Source organism: Neofelis nebulosa, chromosome 1, assembly GCF_028018385.1.
Source record: "Neofelis nebulosa isolate mNeoNeb1 chromosome 1, mNeoNeb1.pri, whole genome shotgun sequence".
Classification (NCBI taxonomy): domain Eukaryota; kingdom Metazoa; phylum Chordata; class Mammalia; order Carnivora; family Felidae; genus Neofelis; species Neofelis nebulosa.
Genome location: NC_080782.1, coordinates 108,861,848 through 108,880,370, shown reverse-complemented (window position 1 = coordinate 108,880,370; position 18,523 = coordinate 108,861,848). Strand labels below are relative to the sequence as shown.

General features: G+C 40.8%; 1 protein-coding gene across 1 annotated transcript; it reads right to left on the bottom strand.

Annotated features, from left to right (window-relative positions):
• Positions 1-2,515: 2,515 nt before the first annotated feature.
• Positions 2,516-7,240, bottom strand: HTR1A (5-hydroxytryptamine receptor 1A). The gene has a single exon (XM_058731456.1). The coding sequence runs from the start codon at positions 6,651-6,653 to the stop codon at positions 5,382-5,384; it is 1,272 nt and encodes a 423-aa protein (XP_058587439.1). The 5' UTR covers positions 6,654-7,240; the 3' UTR covers positions 2,516-5,381.
• Positions 7,241-18,523: the final 11,283 nt, after the last annotated feature.

The window sequence follows — 18,523 nt, the reverse complement described above, 5'->3', positions numbered from 1 at the left end:
CCTTAACACACTGCCCAGGATGATGTGTTTGGGTTGCCCCTCTTGAAAGACTGCTGTAGCACCTTGGAATTGTGGCCTCTCCAAACAAATTCTACTGAAAGTTAAAAAAGGTGCATCAACAATCAGGGTATTCATCCAAGCATTCTCTAAGGTGGCATTACTCACATACTCTCCCAAATGACAGAGTGTTCAAATGCTGTGACATGTATCAATACCTTTCCCAGCAAGCCCCTGCCATCTGGGCTGGGAATTCTCTTAGCAGGAAACAAAGCCCTTTTATATTTACAAATAAAGATTAAAAAAAAAAAAAAAAAACCCAAAGACCCAGAGGAGAAGTAATTCTCAACTTCCCCTTTTCTGTCATTTGCCCACATTTTCTTGGCACAAAGCCTCAGTAGCATCTTCACCTCCCTCTCCCCTCACACCCAGATACCAGGTCCTGGCAGTTCTTCCTTTGATGTACTTTTCAGAGTCTAACTTGTTTCCCATCCCTTCTGCTAACATCCCCCATTCAGGTCTTTATTGTTTCACACCTGTGTCATTGAAATGAGCTCCAAACAGAACTTCGGCCTTCATTCTTAGTGGTCTACAGTGACTTAAACTATAGTTCTAGCTTTTTAATCTGGAAATATAATAATTCCACATATGATCGCTAGCACTTTCCTTTAAAAAAAATGTTTATTTATTTATTTATTTTGAGAGAGAGAGCATGCGCATGCACGCGCACATGTGATGGGGGGTGCAGAGGGAGAGGGAGAGAGAGAATCCCATGCAGTGTCTGTGCTGTCAGCACAGAGCCCCCATGTGGGGCTGGATCCCACAAACTATGAGATCACGAGACCTGAGCCAAAACCAAGACTTGGAGTCTTAACCTACTGAGCTGCCCAGGCACCCTTCTAGCACTTTCTCCTATACTTACCCAGTGTGAACTCTCTGCATTGGCTAAAGTGGTCTAACTGGTATTTCCAAAAGGATCTGCTACCTAAATTTAAACAGTATATTGAGTGAAAATTACTTGGCAAAAACTTACTTACACATTACAGAAGCATGATTTAATCTGTCTTGTAACTAACCCTGACCAATCTATTGTTAAGCCACGAGTCTGCATCTTTCTCTAGGCTCTCCACCTCCGTCAACCCAGGCCACCAGCATCCAGCACTCCCGTCACAAATTTTATCCCAGGCCCCCACTTAACAAGAAGAAGGGATCAGGTTGTCTTTGGCATCTCCTAAAGAATGTCTGCCTTTTCATACCACCCACAGCCGTGTGCCCACAGCTCAATCCTGGAGGCTTTACACAGCCTTCCCTGCTGAATCGTTCTTACCCACACCCAGCTCACGGTGATCTCTGTCCCCTGAATTCTTAGAGCCAAACTCTTGTGACTTGTCCTGTTTAGAAGATACTAATATTCTACCACTAATGCTTACTTAGCCTTAGTAGCTTGTTGTTACAGACCCAAGGAGGGTGAAACTCCTTCAAGGTGACAAAAGCATCTTACTTTAATTTGTAGGCCCATGTTTCAACATTATTTAATGGAGCCTTACACGTGGCGGCTGCTAATTTGTTATCCGGGCTTGCCAGTCATGCTGGAAGTGAACGATAACAATTTTCTTTCTCCATTTGAGTGATGATAGAGACTCAGGGAGGCCTGTAGAAAATGGAAAGCCATAGTCTCCTTGGAGGAATAGATGCTAGAGTAGAGAACAAAGGGCCAAAAAAGGGAGATAGCCAGACTCTAAAAGACAAATGTTCCAAATGCATCAATTTCCTCAAGGTCAGGGACACATTTATGTAATAGCTTTCATATGAGAAGTTCCAGACAGTTTTTCTTCTCTCAGTTCCTCTGTCTTTACGTTTCATTATTGGGAGAATATGTAGATACACGTGGTGCCTGAACAAGAGTTCGTGAAGCTTCAAAGGTGCTCTCTTCTGTGGCCAAAATATCCCTGACCTGTGTTTTCCCCTTACAGTGTACCTGGGTTCACCTTGCCCTGCAGCCATCATTCTGACACTAGAAAGCAGTGGAATTGACAACCAAAACCTGGGAAATAAGAGGCATTCCTGATGATTCCAATAGGGGAAAACAGAGCATAAAAATAATTTAACATCGTAATAGATCTTATATACAGAACCCCACTATCAGCTGAGACCCAGCCAGAAAGGAAAATGCCTCTCCACTTTTAACTGCTGGACAAACCCCAGAACAATGAGTTACTTTATTTGAAACCAGGTGAAGCCATTTTCCTCCAGCAGGAAGCGGTGGGGAAGGGGTGTCAGACTGTCCACTGCTTTAAAAAGACAGGATGGGGCCTCGTTGAGTTTACAGAGACTGCATTTCTCTGCTTCATGTCCCCTGCCCTGTCCATATTACTTAGACAAATGTCTAAGTCCTAACTGTAGGTGTCAGTCAGGGAAAATTCATGGTTTTGTGGCTAAATGATGATATGTGACCTCCTCTTTTCAGAGATAGGATTTTTGTGTTTTTTTTTTAAAGAAATCACTCCTTTAGACTGAGTTTCAGCACTAAAAACTGAATTTATTTCCCTAAGTGTCATATCCCTGATTTATATAGCAGAATCTTCTCCTGACAAGTGTATTTTTTAACTTCGATTTTTAAATAATACAAATAAATACAAGTAGACAGTAATTCTGATTAAAATAAAGATGGATGTATTATTGATATCAGTTTATTATAGCATTACCATTAATAAAGTCTTTTATTGTCACAGAGAAGAGTGAAGGCCAATTTTGATGCATATATACTTTATCTTAATACAAATACTAAAAGAAATAAGAAGCATCAGGGGCTGTTTACTGCTATGCACTTATTCCCCAAATTTCTCTATTGCCTTGGCAATTGTACTCCAATTGGATGCTCCTTCCCCATTTTCACGTAATTCCTCCAAAGCAGGAAGAATAAATGTCCAGAAACCATTGGCATACTGTGCTGTAAAAGACACAAGTAAATGGAGGACTCAGCCCTTCGAATGTAATACTTGCTGGCCAAGGCATAATTTGGGTAAGCAACTTTTGAGCTTCAATTATTTTATATGTATATATAATTTGTTCAAAAAGTTAAGGAAGACATACAGAAAGTGCATTTTTTTCATACAGCTGTACTGAAATTATTGTGAGCAAAAAAAAAAAAATTGAATTTTCAAGTGAATAATTTTTGGACTGAAGATATCTACCTTATTTGCTCCACCTTAGCCCCTTATCAGCATTACCTATGCATCAACAAACCATCCACTGAGTGTCCAGAGTTCTTAAACTTTCTCTGTTTTAACGGGATATGATACTCACTCTCAGTTTCGGTACGAGAAAAAGATACCAAATGGAGGCTTTGTTCAGCGGACAAACAATAAAATGGCTTCAGTGATAGAACTGTCTTTTCACCTTCTTAATATTATAAACACAAGTGAAGTTTCCATTGGCAACTTTTGCAACACTGTTCTCAAAACAGCAGACGCAATCATTCAAAAGGTAGAGTTGAAGGGAGACAGCAGAAAAAACCAATAACTTTGTGCAGTTACGGTAAAACACAACCGGTATTCATCAGAAAATTAGAGGCTACATCTCACTAACAAACCTCTTGATCCCAGTCCTGTGGATGGAAATTTACATTCAAACGGAGCACCAAAATAACTTCCCTTCTGGGGGCAGTAAAGATTGTAACTAGTTTCTCAGCAGGAATGGCAAGGCCAAAGGAGTAACTTTTGGGGGGAGAAGGCTTGGAGTGCTCCACATAGTCAAATGGCAAGAAACCGGTTTGTCCTAGACCTGTGGCTCACATCAGGCCAAGGAGCGAATATAACCCTGTACAAGATTCTCGGGGACTCCGAAGGGAGAGCACCCCTAACTAGTTAACTAGTCTTTGGGGTCCCATTATGTAAAGTAACCGCCTGTGAGGTTCCAGGCAGTACTAAACCTATCGGGACCCATTCGATTGGAAGCCCGGAATTCCTATTTGGAAAGCAAAGTCCTAGTAGCTACGTGTCCCAGACGTCTTGCAGAACAAATCCCATGTAACGTTAGGACGCGCTAAACAGAACTATACTATCCAACAGGACAGGGGGTGAATTAGGCGGAAAGAGTCTGCGTCCTGTGGATGCAACTGCCCTCTCAGGTTCCACGGGGAGCGTCATCTGCAGGACGGCCTGCGCGCCGGACACCAACACCTCTTTGCCTCCCCTGGTCTCTCTCCTCCCGCCTGACCTAGCTCCCCGCGCTTTCTCAAACCGTGCTGTTTATTCGCGCTTCTGCGCGTTCCGCGGCGCAGGCGGAGGGATGGCTCTGGTTTGGGTTACATCTCCGCGCGCGCGCGCGCCAAGTGCAAAGCAGACAGCAGCTGGCTGGGTAGGCGCGCGAACCTTTAGGCCGCTGGGGGTCCCCAGCATGCACACCTTGGCTGGCGGGCATGGCCCGGGGTGGGTAAGTGGCGATGCCAGAACGTGCAGACTCGCCACCAGCCTACACAAACAGAAGTCCGTTCTCCCATCCCACTGGTTGTCAGTTTCTTTGGTGAGTGCTGACACGAAGGCAAGCACGGATACAATCGTTCCTCACTCCCGCCTCGCTCTCCCCCACTGGCCCAGCCTTGCTTGTACTTACAAGTCCACTCTAAGAGACAGCTTCTGGCCACTTGTTTGGAATCCAAGAAAACAGAGCATGGGGCTGTGCGCAAAAGAGTTACTCAGCGAGTCTACACAGGGAAGCGGGGATTCCCAGGGACATCACAGGCACTGGGAAAACAGAACCTCCAGCCTTTCCCTACTAGCAAACCAATGCATAGGGACTGGCGAGGGCGCAAAGGGAAGCTCGAAAGAAGGGATGAAACTGAAAAAAAAAAAAGTGAGTTTCTAGGGTAGGAGTGCGGGCCAGGGTTGAGACTAGGTAATGAAGCAAACTTCTGAACCTTAAATTCAAGTTCTAGCAGTGGGGCGATTAGGTGGGAGCCGTTAGTGGGCGCGGCGGCTGGGTGTACAGTTTATTTTTCTGCGTAGATTTTTTGCCTTGAACCGCTGAGGCTCAAACTTCCGCCGCGAAGATGTGGAGTGCCGAAGAGGGAGGAGGCAACTACAAGGATCAACACTGATTCCGAGGCCAAAGTGTGAGCCTAGGTCGCTTCTCACAGACCCAGGTAGTTTCCCAGGCCGTCCAGCCCCACCTTTGGGGGCCTCTTTGCCCAAAGCGCACACCCTCCGAGCAAGGGATTAGGGGACAGGGGATTAGGGGACGGGGGAGGAGGGAGGAGGTCTGGAAGCGGCGGACCCAGCAGCTGAGAAAGTCGGGAAAAGTAGCAGGCTATCAGAGGTGTTGATTCCAGAGGGCTGGAGGAGGCAGAGAGGATGGGGCGGGCCTACTTGCGGACGACTCGTCCATCATCTTCGGCGGCAGAACTTGCACTTGATGATCTTCTTAAACGCGTTTTGGAAGTCTTTGTTGAAGTAGGCGTAAATGACCGGGTTGAGCAGAGAATTGGAGTAGCCCAGCCAGTTGATTATGGCGCCCAGAAGCGTGGGCATGTGGCAGCTGCTTTCGCAGAAGGGCAGGACCAGGGCAACGATGAAGAAGGGCAGCCAGCAGAGGATGAATGTGCCCATGATGATGCCCAGCGTCTTCACCGTTTTCCTCTCTCTGGCCAGGGCCATCTTGCGCTTGGCTTCGGCGTTGCGTTCATTCTTCTTCTCGAAGGAGGCGGGGGCGCAAGGGATACTACTGGCCTCTCTGGGCAGAGGCAGGTGCTCTTTGGAGTTGCCCATCCGGTGCACTTCAATCACCTCCAGGGCGGCGCCGTCGTCACCCTGCCTCACCGCGCCATTGGTGCACGGAGCTCCCCCTGCCTTGTTCTCCACGCCCTGCCTCCATTCTCTGCTCCCTGGCTCGCCATTTACGCTCTTCTTGGGCTGCCGGGCTGGCGACACACCAAAGCGGGTGTCCGCTCCCTTCTTCTCCACCTTCTTGACTGTTTTGCGGATGCGGAAGCGCGCAGCTCGGAAAATGCGCCCGTAGAGAACCAACATTAGCAGCAAAGGGATGTAGAAGGCTCCAAAGGTGGAATAGATAGTGTAGCCATGGTCCTTGCTAATCGTGCACGCGTCGGGGTCCGAGCGGTCTTCGGGGGTGCGCCAGCCCAGCATGGGCGGGATGGAGATAAGGAAGCCAATGAGCCAGGTGAGGGAGATGAGCGCAGCGGCGCGCCGGGGCGTCCTCTTGTTCACGTAGTCGATGGGGTCCGTGATGGCCCAGTACCTGTCCAGCGCAATGGCACACAGGTGCAGGATGGACGAGGTGCAGCACAGCACGTCGAGGGCAATGAATAGGTCACAGGTGACCTGTCCCAGTGTCCATTTGTTGAGCACCTGGTACAACGCAGCCATGGGCAGCACCAGCACCGACACCATGAGATCGGTGACAGCCAGCGAGCCGATGAGATAGTTGGCCACATTCTGCAGGGAGCGCTCCAGGGCGATCGCGGCCACCACGCAAGCATTGCCCAGCACCGCGCAGAAAATGAGCGTGCCCAGCAGCAGAGAGGTGATCACTTGGTAGCCGAAGGTCACGTCGGAGATGACAGTAGCGTTGCCGCGTGTCCCGAAGGGACCCTCGGACAAGGTGGTGTTGTTGCCAGGTCCAGGGCTGAGCACATCCATGCCTGCGCGCCCAGCCGGGGGAGGGGGAGGGGAGAAAGAGCTGCCTTAGGATCCCCCTCGCCCCTCCCCCTGGGGTCTTCTACCCCTCTCTCCCCCCCGGGGAGTTCCAGGTGGAGGAAACGCCGGGACTCAAGCAGGAAGTTCTTACTGCTCGGGCGAGGGCATCTCCGAGGAGCAGCTTCTAGGAGCTCCTTGGGCTCCGTTGGTCCAGAAGGCTCCGAGACTCCAGCGGGGAAAGGAGTTCGCCAGAGAACAGCTCCGGGACCTCTGAGCGGCCGAGAGGTGGCTGGAACGTCTGTTTCTCACTGTCCATTTTACTCTGCCGCTGCTCAACTGGCTGCCGGAGCTGGAGTCTCCCCACTAGCAAACAATCTTCGGTCTTAGAAGTATCTGGAATAGAGAAACCTCGTCCTCTGCGGTCACTCTGTGATCTCTTCCTCCGTCTCTCCCTTCCTCTTTGCCACTCTCTCCTCCTGTCTCGTCTCTTTCTCTTAAGCCTGCTCTCCCCCTTTCTCCCTCTCCCTTCTCAGCCCTCGTTCAGTCTCCCTCTTCCTTCTCACTCCCCTTTCTTTATCCCTCTGTGTCGCTCCGACAGCTCTGACGGTGTCCCTCCCTCCTACGCTAACCCTCCCCTCCTAACACTTCCCCAACCCTGAGTGTCTCTTTCCTCTGGGTCCCCGCCCTCCTCTCCCTCTAGCTAAGCGTCTTTTCCTTCTAGCCCCTTTTTGTCGGCAGAGATTCAGAATCCACTTTCACCGTATCCTCCGCTGGTCACACCGATATTACAACATATAACTCCGCCTCTCACCCAGCCAAACTAGAGAAGGGGGAAAAAAAATCCTAACTATCCGTTGCTTCATATTTCTGTCAAATTGTTAAGAAGAGTTAGCAGCACAGAATGACAATAGGAAATGAGAAATGGAGCCACAGGGAATCTGAATGGGTAGGTAGACAGCCCTTGGATTAGTCTGTAAATTATTGTTAATTGATGGAAAGAAGACGAAGTGTGTTTTAGCTTATGAAAGAAGCCATCCTGTTCATTATCTGACAGTTCAGCCTGACTCCCTTGGGGAGGATGTTTCCTGTAGCTTTATTTATTTATTTGTAACCTTGGGGAATTAGCGGGGAGAGGGATTCCAAAGGGCGCGTCACCGGACAGATAAATAGCAGCATGTCAAAGTGAAGAAAAAAGTCAATTCGGTATGTATTACTTACACACACACACACACACACACACACACACAAATACGCCTATCCATCACCATTACCTTTTTAATGTCAATAAACATTACTATGTTTCATAGCTTCGTGGAGAGTAAATTTAGAGAAGGGAATCTTTCGCCAGTGTTCTGTAAATAACGTTGGGCGTTTTATAAAGCCTTTTGCTTCTTTTATCAGAGCCTGCAAACCTCTAGGGAGAACTTGGTGGAACCCCTGGTCGCTGGCCCGCAGTTTCTCTTAAGCGCCGAAATTGTCTTCAGAACTTGGGACAGCTCTAGGCAATAAGGGCTTATGTCGCCACCTTCTGGCAAATGCTTTGGAGCGCCATCTAGAAACCTTTGACTTGCAGAAATTAAGCAAGTATTGTGGCAATCCCATAACTTCAAGAAAGAAAAATACGGTTATTAAAAAAAAAAGTAATATTGAATTTTGTATATCTTCTATTTTGTTCAAAAATTTCTTTTATTGCCCTATTTTGCTCTTAATCTTGTATATCAAGCCTATTCTATTTTCCAGCTCTTTTTGAAAGTGCACAGCATCAGCAATTCGTAGATTCTATCCAGGAACTGGGTATTAATAGACCTATGTAAACATCTTGACCTGTGTTGGTTTTGTGCTAACAAAGGCTGCACTTTGGAGCTCATACGTTTGGACATGTTCACCAAGGGTGGGGGCGGGGGGGGGAATACCAGATTTTGCAAATGGGGTTGACAACATAGAAAATGAATCCACTACCATGGGTTGCTTCTAAGCTGTTTCTTTTACCAAGAAAGGCAAATTTAATCCCATTTGAACATAAGTAAAGAATGGGATTCCTAATCTAGAAAAAAACATAGCACAACAAAGTTCACTTGTACATTCTGATTGCATGACTGGAGCGAAGGAAAAGTGCAGAATCCAATCTTACAAGCAGATATGACAGAAATGACTCTAGTTAACATGCACAGATTCACCACAGATAGCAATAATATTAATATTGTGTTCAAATTTGAACTCTGAATTTTATGGCTTTGAATTCTCCAAGACCAAACAAAAGAGCAATCACCAAAGCGTCAAAGAAAATCTAATTTGGCTGATGCATACAGTCCAGGGCAATGTGTTTGGGGATGGATTGTTTTACAATGTGATGCTGGGCACAGTTCCCACTCAATCATTTCAGCATGCCACAATAATGAACCTGACATTTATAATGATTCATGGCATCAAAAAGAAAGAGATAAGTATACACAGCAATACTGGCTACAGACTCTGAAGATGTCTTTTTTAAGATTTGTGAAGGTGTTCATTCCCCCTTTTAAAATATCCTCACAAAAACAGAACTAAATAGCTTTATTAAAATATATTTGTGGATCCAAAAATTATAAAAGGAAAATAATTAAAATCTGGATTCTTCAAAGATGAAATTTTGGAAATAGAGTTGATAACATAAATAAAGAGTAAAATACAAGAAATTTAAAATTTAAAAAGTAAATGTATGCATATCAAAGACATCCTTGAATAGGAATGTGTCAAATTTAGTGCATACAAATGTATGTCAATAAATATGTCAGCCAGCAGTATGCATTCATCTATTGGATCCTAAATGGTTTAATAAGTGAAAATTTTGTTTTTTCCTTTTCAGGAAAGCTAAAATGATTTCAATCTGGAATTAACAATATTCATGAGCTCTGGCATTTGTTATTCTGCTATAATATTCAATGATTCAGCTTTTTTATAAGTTGAAAAAATCGCAAGTACTTCATGTTTTCCATAGGAATAGTGTACATGTTATCAAACATTTCATTTCTTAACATTTATAACAAGATTTTTAGGCACTCTTCTGAACACTACGAAGAAAATAAAAATGCGAAAAGGATATATAGCACTGATTATGGGATCAACCTTCATGTGGCTAATAGTTAACTATATAACCCTTTATTGAACTGATAACACTGCGATATATATTAAAAGCACAATGACATTGCATTTCTTCATGTTCATGCTTTGCCTATTCTTCTGTATTTAACCCTTAAAGACACAGAATCCCAGATATGCCAGGAGAAAATGGTGCAAACCAAAGAACTGGATAGTTAGACTCTTGTTCATCAAGGCCTCGGAATTTAGCCTAAAGAAAAGCTAGCCTTAAAATGGATGCTATTGAGGACGTCATTTGAAACAAAAACAAAAACAAAAACCTTGCAGTCATTCTGCTTTTATTTCTTCTTTGAATTTGCTAGACGCAACTTGTCAGTTATGGATCTGGAGCATGATACATCATCCATCATGTGAAATTTCTCTAAAATAGTTCATGAGAGATAAAGATTTTTAACATTTTCACAGGAAATTTGATACAGGCCCTGCATTTTAATGTAGTTCTTTGACCAGGGACATAAGATAAAAAGGTATTAAGCTGATAATATATTTTAAAAAGATATTTGCTATAAACTCCGAATGTCCTATCATTACTGAAGGTTTAGTAATGGTTGAGGTTTCTCGGTAATTGATGAGTTTATCAACAATCCCCAAATTATTTCTGAATTTTCTACTAATAAGGAAACATTTTACATAGTCAAGAGTTGAAAATGTACTTAGGAGATTGCAAAAGTGATTTCTAAAAGCTATTAAACAAAGTTTTTAGTTTTTTCAAGTGGAAACTAAGATAGATTATTTTTTTAATATAAAAATACCTTTCCGAATTTAGTCATCAAATAGTAAAGCAATAGGGCAATTGTAGTTCTTCCAGAACTATGGATTTACTGGAATTCACTAGTGAAAAAAAAAACTTCAAAGAGAAATGTTTGCTTAAATAATTTAGGAAGTGTGGTCTTCTGAGTATCAGTAAGAATTAACTGGGCATTTATTAAAAAAAAAAAATGTAACCAAAATGCAAGATAAAAAATGCTCCTGTAAAACTGAGTATGCTTTTTCTGTGTGTCAAGCCTCACCATCCCCACCACCCCCCACCAATCCCCTGGTGGTATCATTCCTTCACTGCTATGTCTACATGTCGGGCACTTCTTAGAGGCCCAGAACTGCACTTGATTTTCAGTACCAAAACACAAACAGTGGAGCCTCAGTCTGTGCTCCTAGAACCATTAAGATTGACTTGGTTTATTGAATACGCATGCTAAAAGCACAACATATGGCGAGTGAAAATAATGTAACATATATTCTCTAGTTGTGGGACCTTGGGAAAGTTGACTGACCTTCTTGTTTCCTCAGTAGTAAAATCAATGTTATCACTCACTCGTGAAGACTAAATGGTCTCAATAAATACCCAACAGCTTAAATGATCAGAGTAAGTAACAGGGATGCAAAGTAATAATATTCTCTCTCTACTGATAACTGCTGAGCAGTGTGAAGAAAGAGAATTACATAGGCTTCGTGAAAAAGCAAGAGCTCTGTCAGGTGAGAATTTATTGTGAAAAGAATTTGCACATGGATGTGACATTCTTTCTATTGCTTAAAGTATCTGGTAAGCTTGCAATTCTTTAGAAAATTCTGAGTATAAGACAAGTGAATAAAGATAGATTTGACCTCTGCATTCCAAAACTTCTTGACTTAAATCACAAGTTATTGAAGGGGGAAGAAACATGTCAACAAAAGTTCAGTCATCACTACTGAACAGAAGTCTTCCCTTTTTCTGGGAGCTTAACCATTTGTTTAAAAGCATAACATAAATACTTGAAATTCGTAGATCCCAATAAAATGTATAAAAGTATGATTTTTAAAAAGCCAGTACTTTTGCTTACAGGTAATTAAGAAAGTTAGTGGCAGGTGTTAGTAAATGTACTTTCCTGAGCTCAATCGGTCTACACTGCTTTCTTACGGACAATATTTTCAGGACTCACTTCTGAAAGGATAAGAACATAGTTGAGGGGCACTAGGGTGGCTCAGTCAGTTAAGTGTCTGACTTCATTTCAGGTCATGATCTCAGGTTTCGTGAGTTAGAGCTCCTCGTCCGGCTCTGTGCTCATAGCTCAGAGCCTGGAGCCTGCTTGGGATTCTGTGTGTCCCTCTCTCTCTGCCCGTCTCCCACTTGCTCTCTCTCTCTCTCTCAAAAATAAATGAACATTAAAACAATTATAAAAAAAAGAACATGGTTGAGATGAGAAACATGTTTAGAGTGGTTAGCTCAATATTTCCTGTTAATCTAAGGATAGTTGGAAATTAAATTCTGTCTAATGATTATTTGAAACAAAATTTAATTACTGTGTTAATGTAACAGTGGTTGGAAGGAAATGCCTACATTTTTACTAACTTTAGCAAGTCACATTTTTGTCATAAAACTAAATCCAATATTTGATGTATTATTTTAATCTTGTTTTAAAACATGTTCCTTATATAAAAGCTACAATTATGATTATAATTTTTTTTGGTGTCTATTTATTTTTGAGACAGGGAGAGACAGAGCATGAGCAGGGGAGGGGCAGAGAGAGAGGGAGACACAGAATCCGAAGCAGGCTCCAGGCTCCGAGCTGTCAGCACAGAGCCCGACGCAGGGCTCGAACTCACGAACTGTGAGATCATGACCTGAGTGGAAGTCGGACGCTCAACCGACTTCTCACGCGCCCCATATAATTCTGATTATAAGATACCAATCTATAACTGTGCCACTTGGTCTATTGAAGCAGTGATATGTTAGTTGGTAATAGTGGCTCAGGGCCACAGTTTTGGATTCAAATCACTACTCTCCCATTTATTAGACTTAAAGTTTTCCTTAAATTTTCTCACTTTATTATGCATTATTTAAGATTTACCAAAAAGTAAGAATAATGTATTGTAAAGATTAATACACTAAATACTTGTATGATTAAGAAAAACTTAAGGACAAGAATAGTAAGATAGTATGATACTATGATTCCGCTGATTCCCCTGTTTGCTCTCAAGTTAAGTGTTTGTCATTCTTATAAATTACTTCATACTTTTACATCATCTGTGTGTGTCACTAAGCCATACAGAAATGGTATCATTCTCTATACGTTCTTTTGCAACTTTCCTTTTTTGCTTAACATTATCTTTGTGAAATTCATCTGTATTGATAGAAGCACCTCTAGCTCATTCACTTTCATTACTGTATAGACTTAAATTGTATGAATAATACCACAAATTATTTATCCATTCTCTGGCTAGTGAGACTTTAAGACGTCTCCAAATATTTGCTTTTATAAACAATAGTTCAATGAGCATTCATGCGCATGTCTTCTTTTAACTAATGTAGACTAGATCAATACTTTTCAAACAAATCACCTGGGGATCTTGCTTAAATACAGATTTTGACACTATAAGTCTGGGGTGGGGCCCAAGACTCTGCATTTCTACCAAGCTCCCAGGTGACACTCATCTTGCTAACTTACAGACCATACTTAGGGTAGCAAGGATAAGCAGCCAGAAGTCGAATTACTGGGATGCGCCCTAACTCAATGTTCGCAGATTTAGACTAATTTTAGTATACATCATACTAATGTATAAAATTGCACGATCACTGTTGTTGGTTGAATTGTGTTACCCAAAAGGATATAAAGGATTCAGTGTCTGTTACTGTGAGCTTTTTGGAAATAGCATCTTTGCAATGTAGTCAAGTTAAAATGAGGTCATATGCACTTAGGGTGGGCCCTAATCAAAAGAGTGATACTCTTAGAAACTAAAGGAAATTTGGACAAAAACACAAAGAGAGGAGAACCCCATGAAGACACACAAACAGGGAAGAACACCATGTGAACACAAGAGACAGAAATTGGACTTAACGCTGCCACAAGCCAAGTAACGTCAAGGACTATCATCAAAAACAGACAAGTCTCCCCATCAGAGAGTTTATACTGTGCCAACACTATCATTTCAGGCGTCTAGCATCCTGAATGGTGAGAAAATACATTTCTGTTGATTCGACCCACCCAGTTGGTGGCACTTTAATATGGCAGCCCAAGGAAACTAATACAACCACTAAAAATGTGTACGTTTCCATTGCTTCATCAAGGTTGAGTGTAGTTTCATGTTTCTTTGCTGTGAATTATTGGAGCATAGTTTGTGCTTACCTTTAAACTGGGTTCTTTGCTGTTGTTTTTTACTCACTGATTAAAATTTTCAAGTCCATTATCTATTATAGGTATTCATTGTTTGTCATGTGTATTATTGAAGATATTGTCTCCCACACTTTGGCTCAGATTTTCGCTTTTTGAAAGTGTCTTTCAATGAATTTATATTTTTCAATTTAACGTCAATGAATATTTCTGGTTTTGTTCTGTGCATTTTGTGTTTTGCTTAAAAAATCTTTTTCTACCTTGAGGTCATAAAGATAAAAGTCAACAATTTTTTTTCTAGCTTCATATTTAGTTCATCTAGATTTGGCTTTTGAGTATATCATGTGAGGTAGGGATCTGCTTTAATTTTTACTGTAGGATTTCAAAATTACCCCAAACCGTTTATTTAATAGTCAATCCTTTCCCTGTTTTGCAGTCTCCTCCATCATACATTATGTTTTCACATACAGGTGAGTTTGCTGGGCTCTCTATTGTCTTTAAATAGTCTATCTCCATTCCAAAAATACAGTGTCTTACTTTTTTAAATAAACTTAATATCTCATAATATCTGCTCTTTATCCTTCCTTAAAAGTTTCTTGGCTGCTGTTGGCCCTTTATGTTAATATACATATTAACGTTGAATCAACTTTTGGATACAATTCCCATATGTCTACACAAAACTGTTGTGGAATTTTTCTTGCAATTGTGATAATGTGGAAAGAACAGATATCTTTATGATATTAAATATTATATGTGAATCTTCTTAACCATTTATTTAGCTCTTTCTTGCTTTTCAGTAAAGTTTTTAATTTTCTCCATTAATGGCGTGAACAGCTTTTGGTAGATTTTTTTCCCCCAGGTACCTCATTTTGTTGTTATTGTGATTGTATTTGTATAGGTGATAGCTAATGTGAATGTTTTTAAATTATATTTTCAATTGTTTTAGGTGTATAGAATGTGGTTCACTTTTTAAGTTGATTTATCTTTGGTGCACTTAATTTTATTTTTATTTTTTAAACATTCATTTTTGAGATACAGAGAGAGACAGAGCATGAACAGGGAAGGGACAGAGAGAGAGGGAGACACAGAATCCGAAGCAGGCTCCAGGCTCTGAGCTGTCAGCACAGAGCCTGACACAGGGCTTGAATCCGCAAACTGCTAGATCATGACCTGAGACCAAGCTGGATGCTTAACTGCCTAAGCCACCCAAGGACTCCTGATGTAATTCACTTTAAAATGTCTGTAGATTCTGTTTGTTTTTCTATATTCACAACTTAACAATCCACAAACATTACAATCTATCTTTCTCTCTAAGCTTTTGGCACTTACCTTTTTGTTTCCTAATGAACTGTACTTAAGTTTAGTATTTCAGAAATGCAGTGATATGACTGCATAATGACTCACCTCATTAATGATGCCAGAGACAGTATTTCTAATGCTACACAACATAGTGTATGTCTGAAAGGTATATATACTTAATCAGGGTAAAGAAGTTTTGTTTCCAGTTTTATTCTAGATTTATGTCACTAATATTTTGTTCTACATCTTACATCTAATCCCCAGTGAGATTTGTCTACAAGTTTCCCTTCTCGTACTGTTGCTTCTTGTAATGATTCTTCATAGGACTAGTATCACTATCAAAAGTTATGCCAACTTCATAAAAATGAGGTATGGAATACTTCCTCACTTTATTATTCTCTGAAATAGTTTTTATAAGAACTCAGTTATCTGTTTGGTAAAACTATTTAGTAAAACTTGTCTGTAAAAACATTTGGACCTGATTTTTCTTGGTGAGTAAGTGTTTAACTTCTGATGCAATTACTTTAGTGGTTCCAAGATAATTCAGGTTTTCTAATATTTCTAGAGTCAATGTTCAGTTACAGTTTCCTTTAAAAATGTTTTTATTTTTACTAAGTTGTTTAAATCAATGAACTTCTCTATACCTGCAGTGAATATCTTGTTTTCATCCTTAATGTTATCCTCGTGAGACTTTTCCCTTATTTTTTTTTTTAAATTTTTTTTAACGTTTATTCATTTTTGAGACAGAGAGATACAGAACATGAATGGGGGAAGGTCAGAGAGAGAGGGAGACACAGAATCTGAAACAGGCTCCAGGCTCTGAGCTGTCAGCACAGAGCCCGATGCGGGGCTCGAACTCACTGACTGCGAGATCATGACCTGAGCGAAGTCGGACGCCCAACAGACTGAGCCACCCAGGCACCCCTCCCTTTTATTCTTGATCAGCCACAACAATTTTACTGGTTTTATAAAAGATGCAACCTTTATCTTTGCCAATCCTCTCCAGTGACTGTTTTTTATTTGCTTAATTTCTGCTTTTATCTTTATTATGTTTTGTCTTCTTCTCAGGGAATTTTGTTGTTTTTTTTCTAACTCTTAAGTTTTGCAATTAGTTCATTAAATATAAAATGATGTTTAGCACATGAATTTAGAAATATATGTTTCATTTGAAATTGCATTTTAGCTACATCTAACAAATTTTGATATATGCTGTTATCATGATCCAATTCTAGCTATTTTCTGTTTTCCACTGTTATTTCTAAATTGGGCAATTTGGTAAATGCCAATTAAATGGGAAGAGCTTGGGAAGATGATAGAGGAGGAGGACCCAAAGCTCACCCCATCCCATGTTTAAAACTAAATGTCATCTGGGGCACCTGGGTGGCTCAGTCAGGCAAGCATCTGACTTTGGTTTGGGTCATGCTCTCGCAGTTCATGAGTTGGAGCCCTGCGTTGGGCTCTGTGCTAACAGCAGAAGGAAGATATAGTTGACTTTCCTAACACCATGGAAATAGACAAACAGGCAGACAAAATGAGAAGCCAGGGAAATTTATCCAAATGAAAGAATAGGACAAAGATAAGGCCAGTGATCTAAGCGAAACATCTAAGTAACATACCTGATAGAGAATTTAAAAAAATGATCATGAGGATACTCACTGGACTTGAGAAAAGAGTAAAAACATGAATGAGACCCTTAACACAGAGATAAGGAATAACATAGCAGAGATATGGGGCTGAATAAACAAAATGAGAAACACACTTAATAGAACAAATAGCACAATGGGAAGAAACAGAATAATGAACTAATGACCTAGAAGACAGAGTAATGGAAAATAGTCAAGCTGAACAAAAGAGAGAAAAAAAGAATTACACAAAATAAAAATAGACTTAGGGAACTCAGAGACTCCACCAAATATAGGGGCATTCATATTATATGAGTCCCAGAAGAAGAACAAGAGAGAAAAGGGGGCAGAAAAGGTATTTGAAGAAATAGTAGCTGAAAACTTCCCTACTCTGGGGAAGAAACAGATATCCAGATCCAGGAGGCAGAGAGAACTCCCATCAAAATCAACCAAAGCAGGCCAATACCAAGACATACTATAATTAAATTTGCAAAATATAGTGGTAAAGAAAAAATCTTAAAAGCAGCAAGACAAAAGAAGTCAGTAACTTAGAAGAGAAAACCCATAAGCCTAGCAGGAGAAGATTTTTCAACAGAAACTTTCCAAATCAGAAGGCAATGACATGATATATTCAAAGGGTTGAATGAGAAACATCTGCAGCCAAGAATATTCTATCCAGAAAGACTATCATTCAGAATAGGAGAGATAAAGAGTTTCCCAAATAAAAACTAAAGGAGTTCGTGATCACTAAACCAGCCCTGCAAGAAATATTAAAAGGGACTCTGTGTGGAAAGCAGAGACCAAAAGTGACTGAATGAAGTTAGAAAACACAAAAGAACTAAAAATGAATCTTTCTGCAAACAATTGCAAACAATTAGTCAGGGAATTCACCAAAAAAAAAACTATAAAATATAATAACCTATACCTAAAGCATGAAGAGGAGAGGAGAATGACCATCAACTTAACATAGACTGCTATACACAGAAGATATTGTATACAATCCTAATGGTAACCATATATCAAAACCACTGATAAACATGCAAATAATAAAGAGAGAGAAATCAAAATATATCACTAAAGAAAATCAGCAAAACATGAAAGACTGAAAGACAAGAAAGAATCAGAGAAAATCTTCAGAAACAACCACAAAACAAGTAATAAAATGGCACTAAATTCATATCTATCAATAATTAGTTGGAATGTAAATAGACTAAATGCTCTAATCAAAACACTTAGGGCAGCAGAATGGATAAAAAAACAAGATCCATCTATATGCTGCCCACAAGATGAGGTTCATTTTAGATCTAAAGATACCTGTGCAGATTGAAAGTGAAGGGATGGAGAAACCTCTACCATGCAAATAGACATCGAAAGAAAGCCAGAGCAGCATTTCTTACCTCAGACAAAATAGACTTTAGAACAAAGCCTCTAACAAAAGACAAAGGACACTATATAATAATAAAGGGCACAATCCAATAATAAGATATCATAATTGTAAATATTTATGTATCAAACAGGAACACCGAAATAAATAAAAGAGATCATAACAAATGTAAAGGAATGAATCCATAATAATACAATAATAGTAGGGGACTTCAGCACCCCACTTACATCAATGGACAGTTCATCTAAACAAAATCAACAAGGAAACAATGACTTTGAATGACACATTGGGCCAGATGGATTTATCAGATATATTCAGAACATTTTATCCTAAAACAGCAGAATA

Bases quoted from the DNA above. Each gene is read 5' to 3' on its own strand.
- HTR1A (XM_058731456.1), bottom strand. From the start codon at position 6,653: ATGGATGTGCTCAGCCCTGGACCTGGCAACAACACCACCTTGTCCGAG.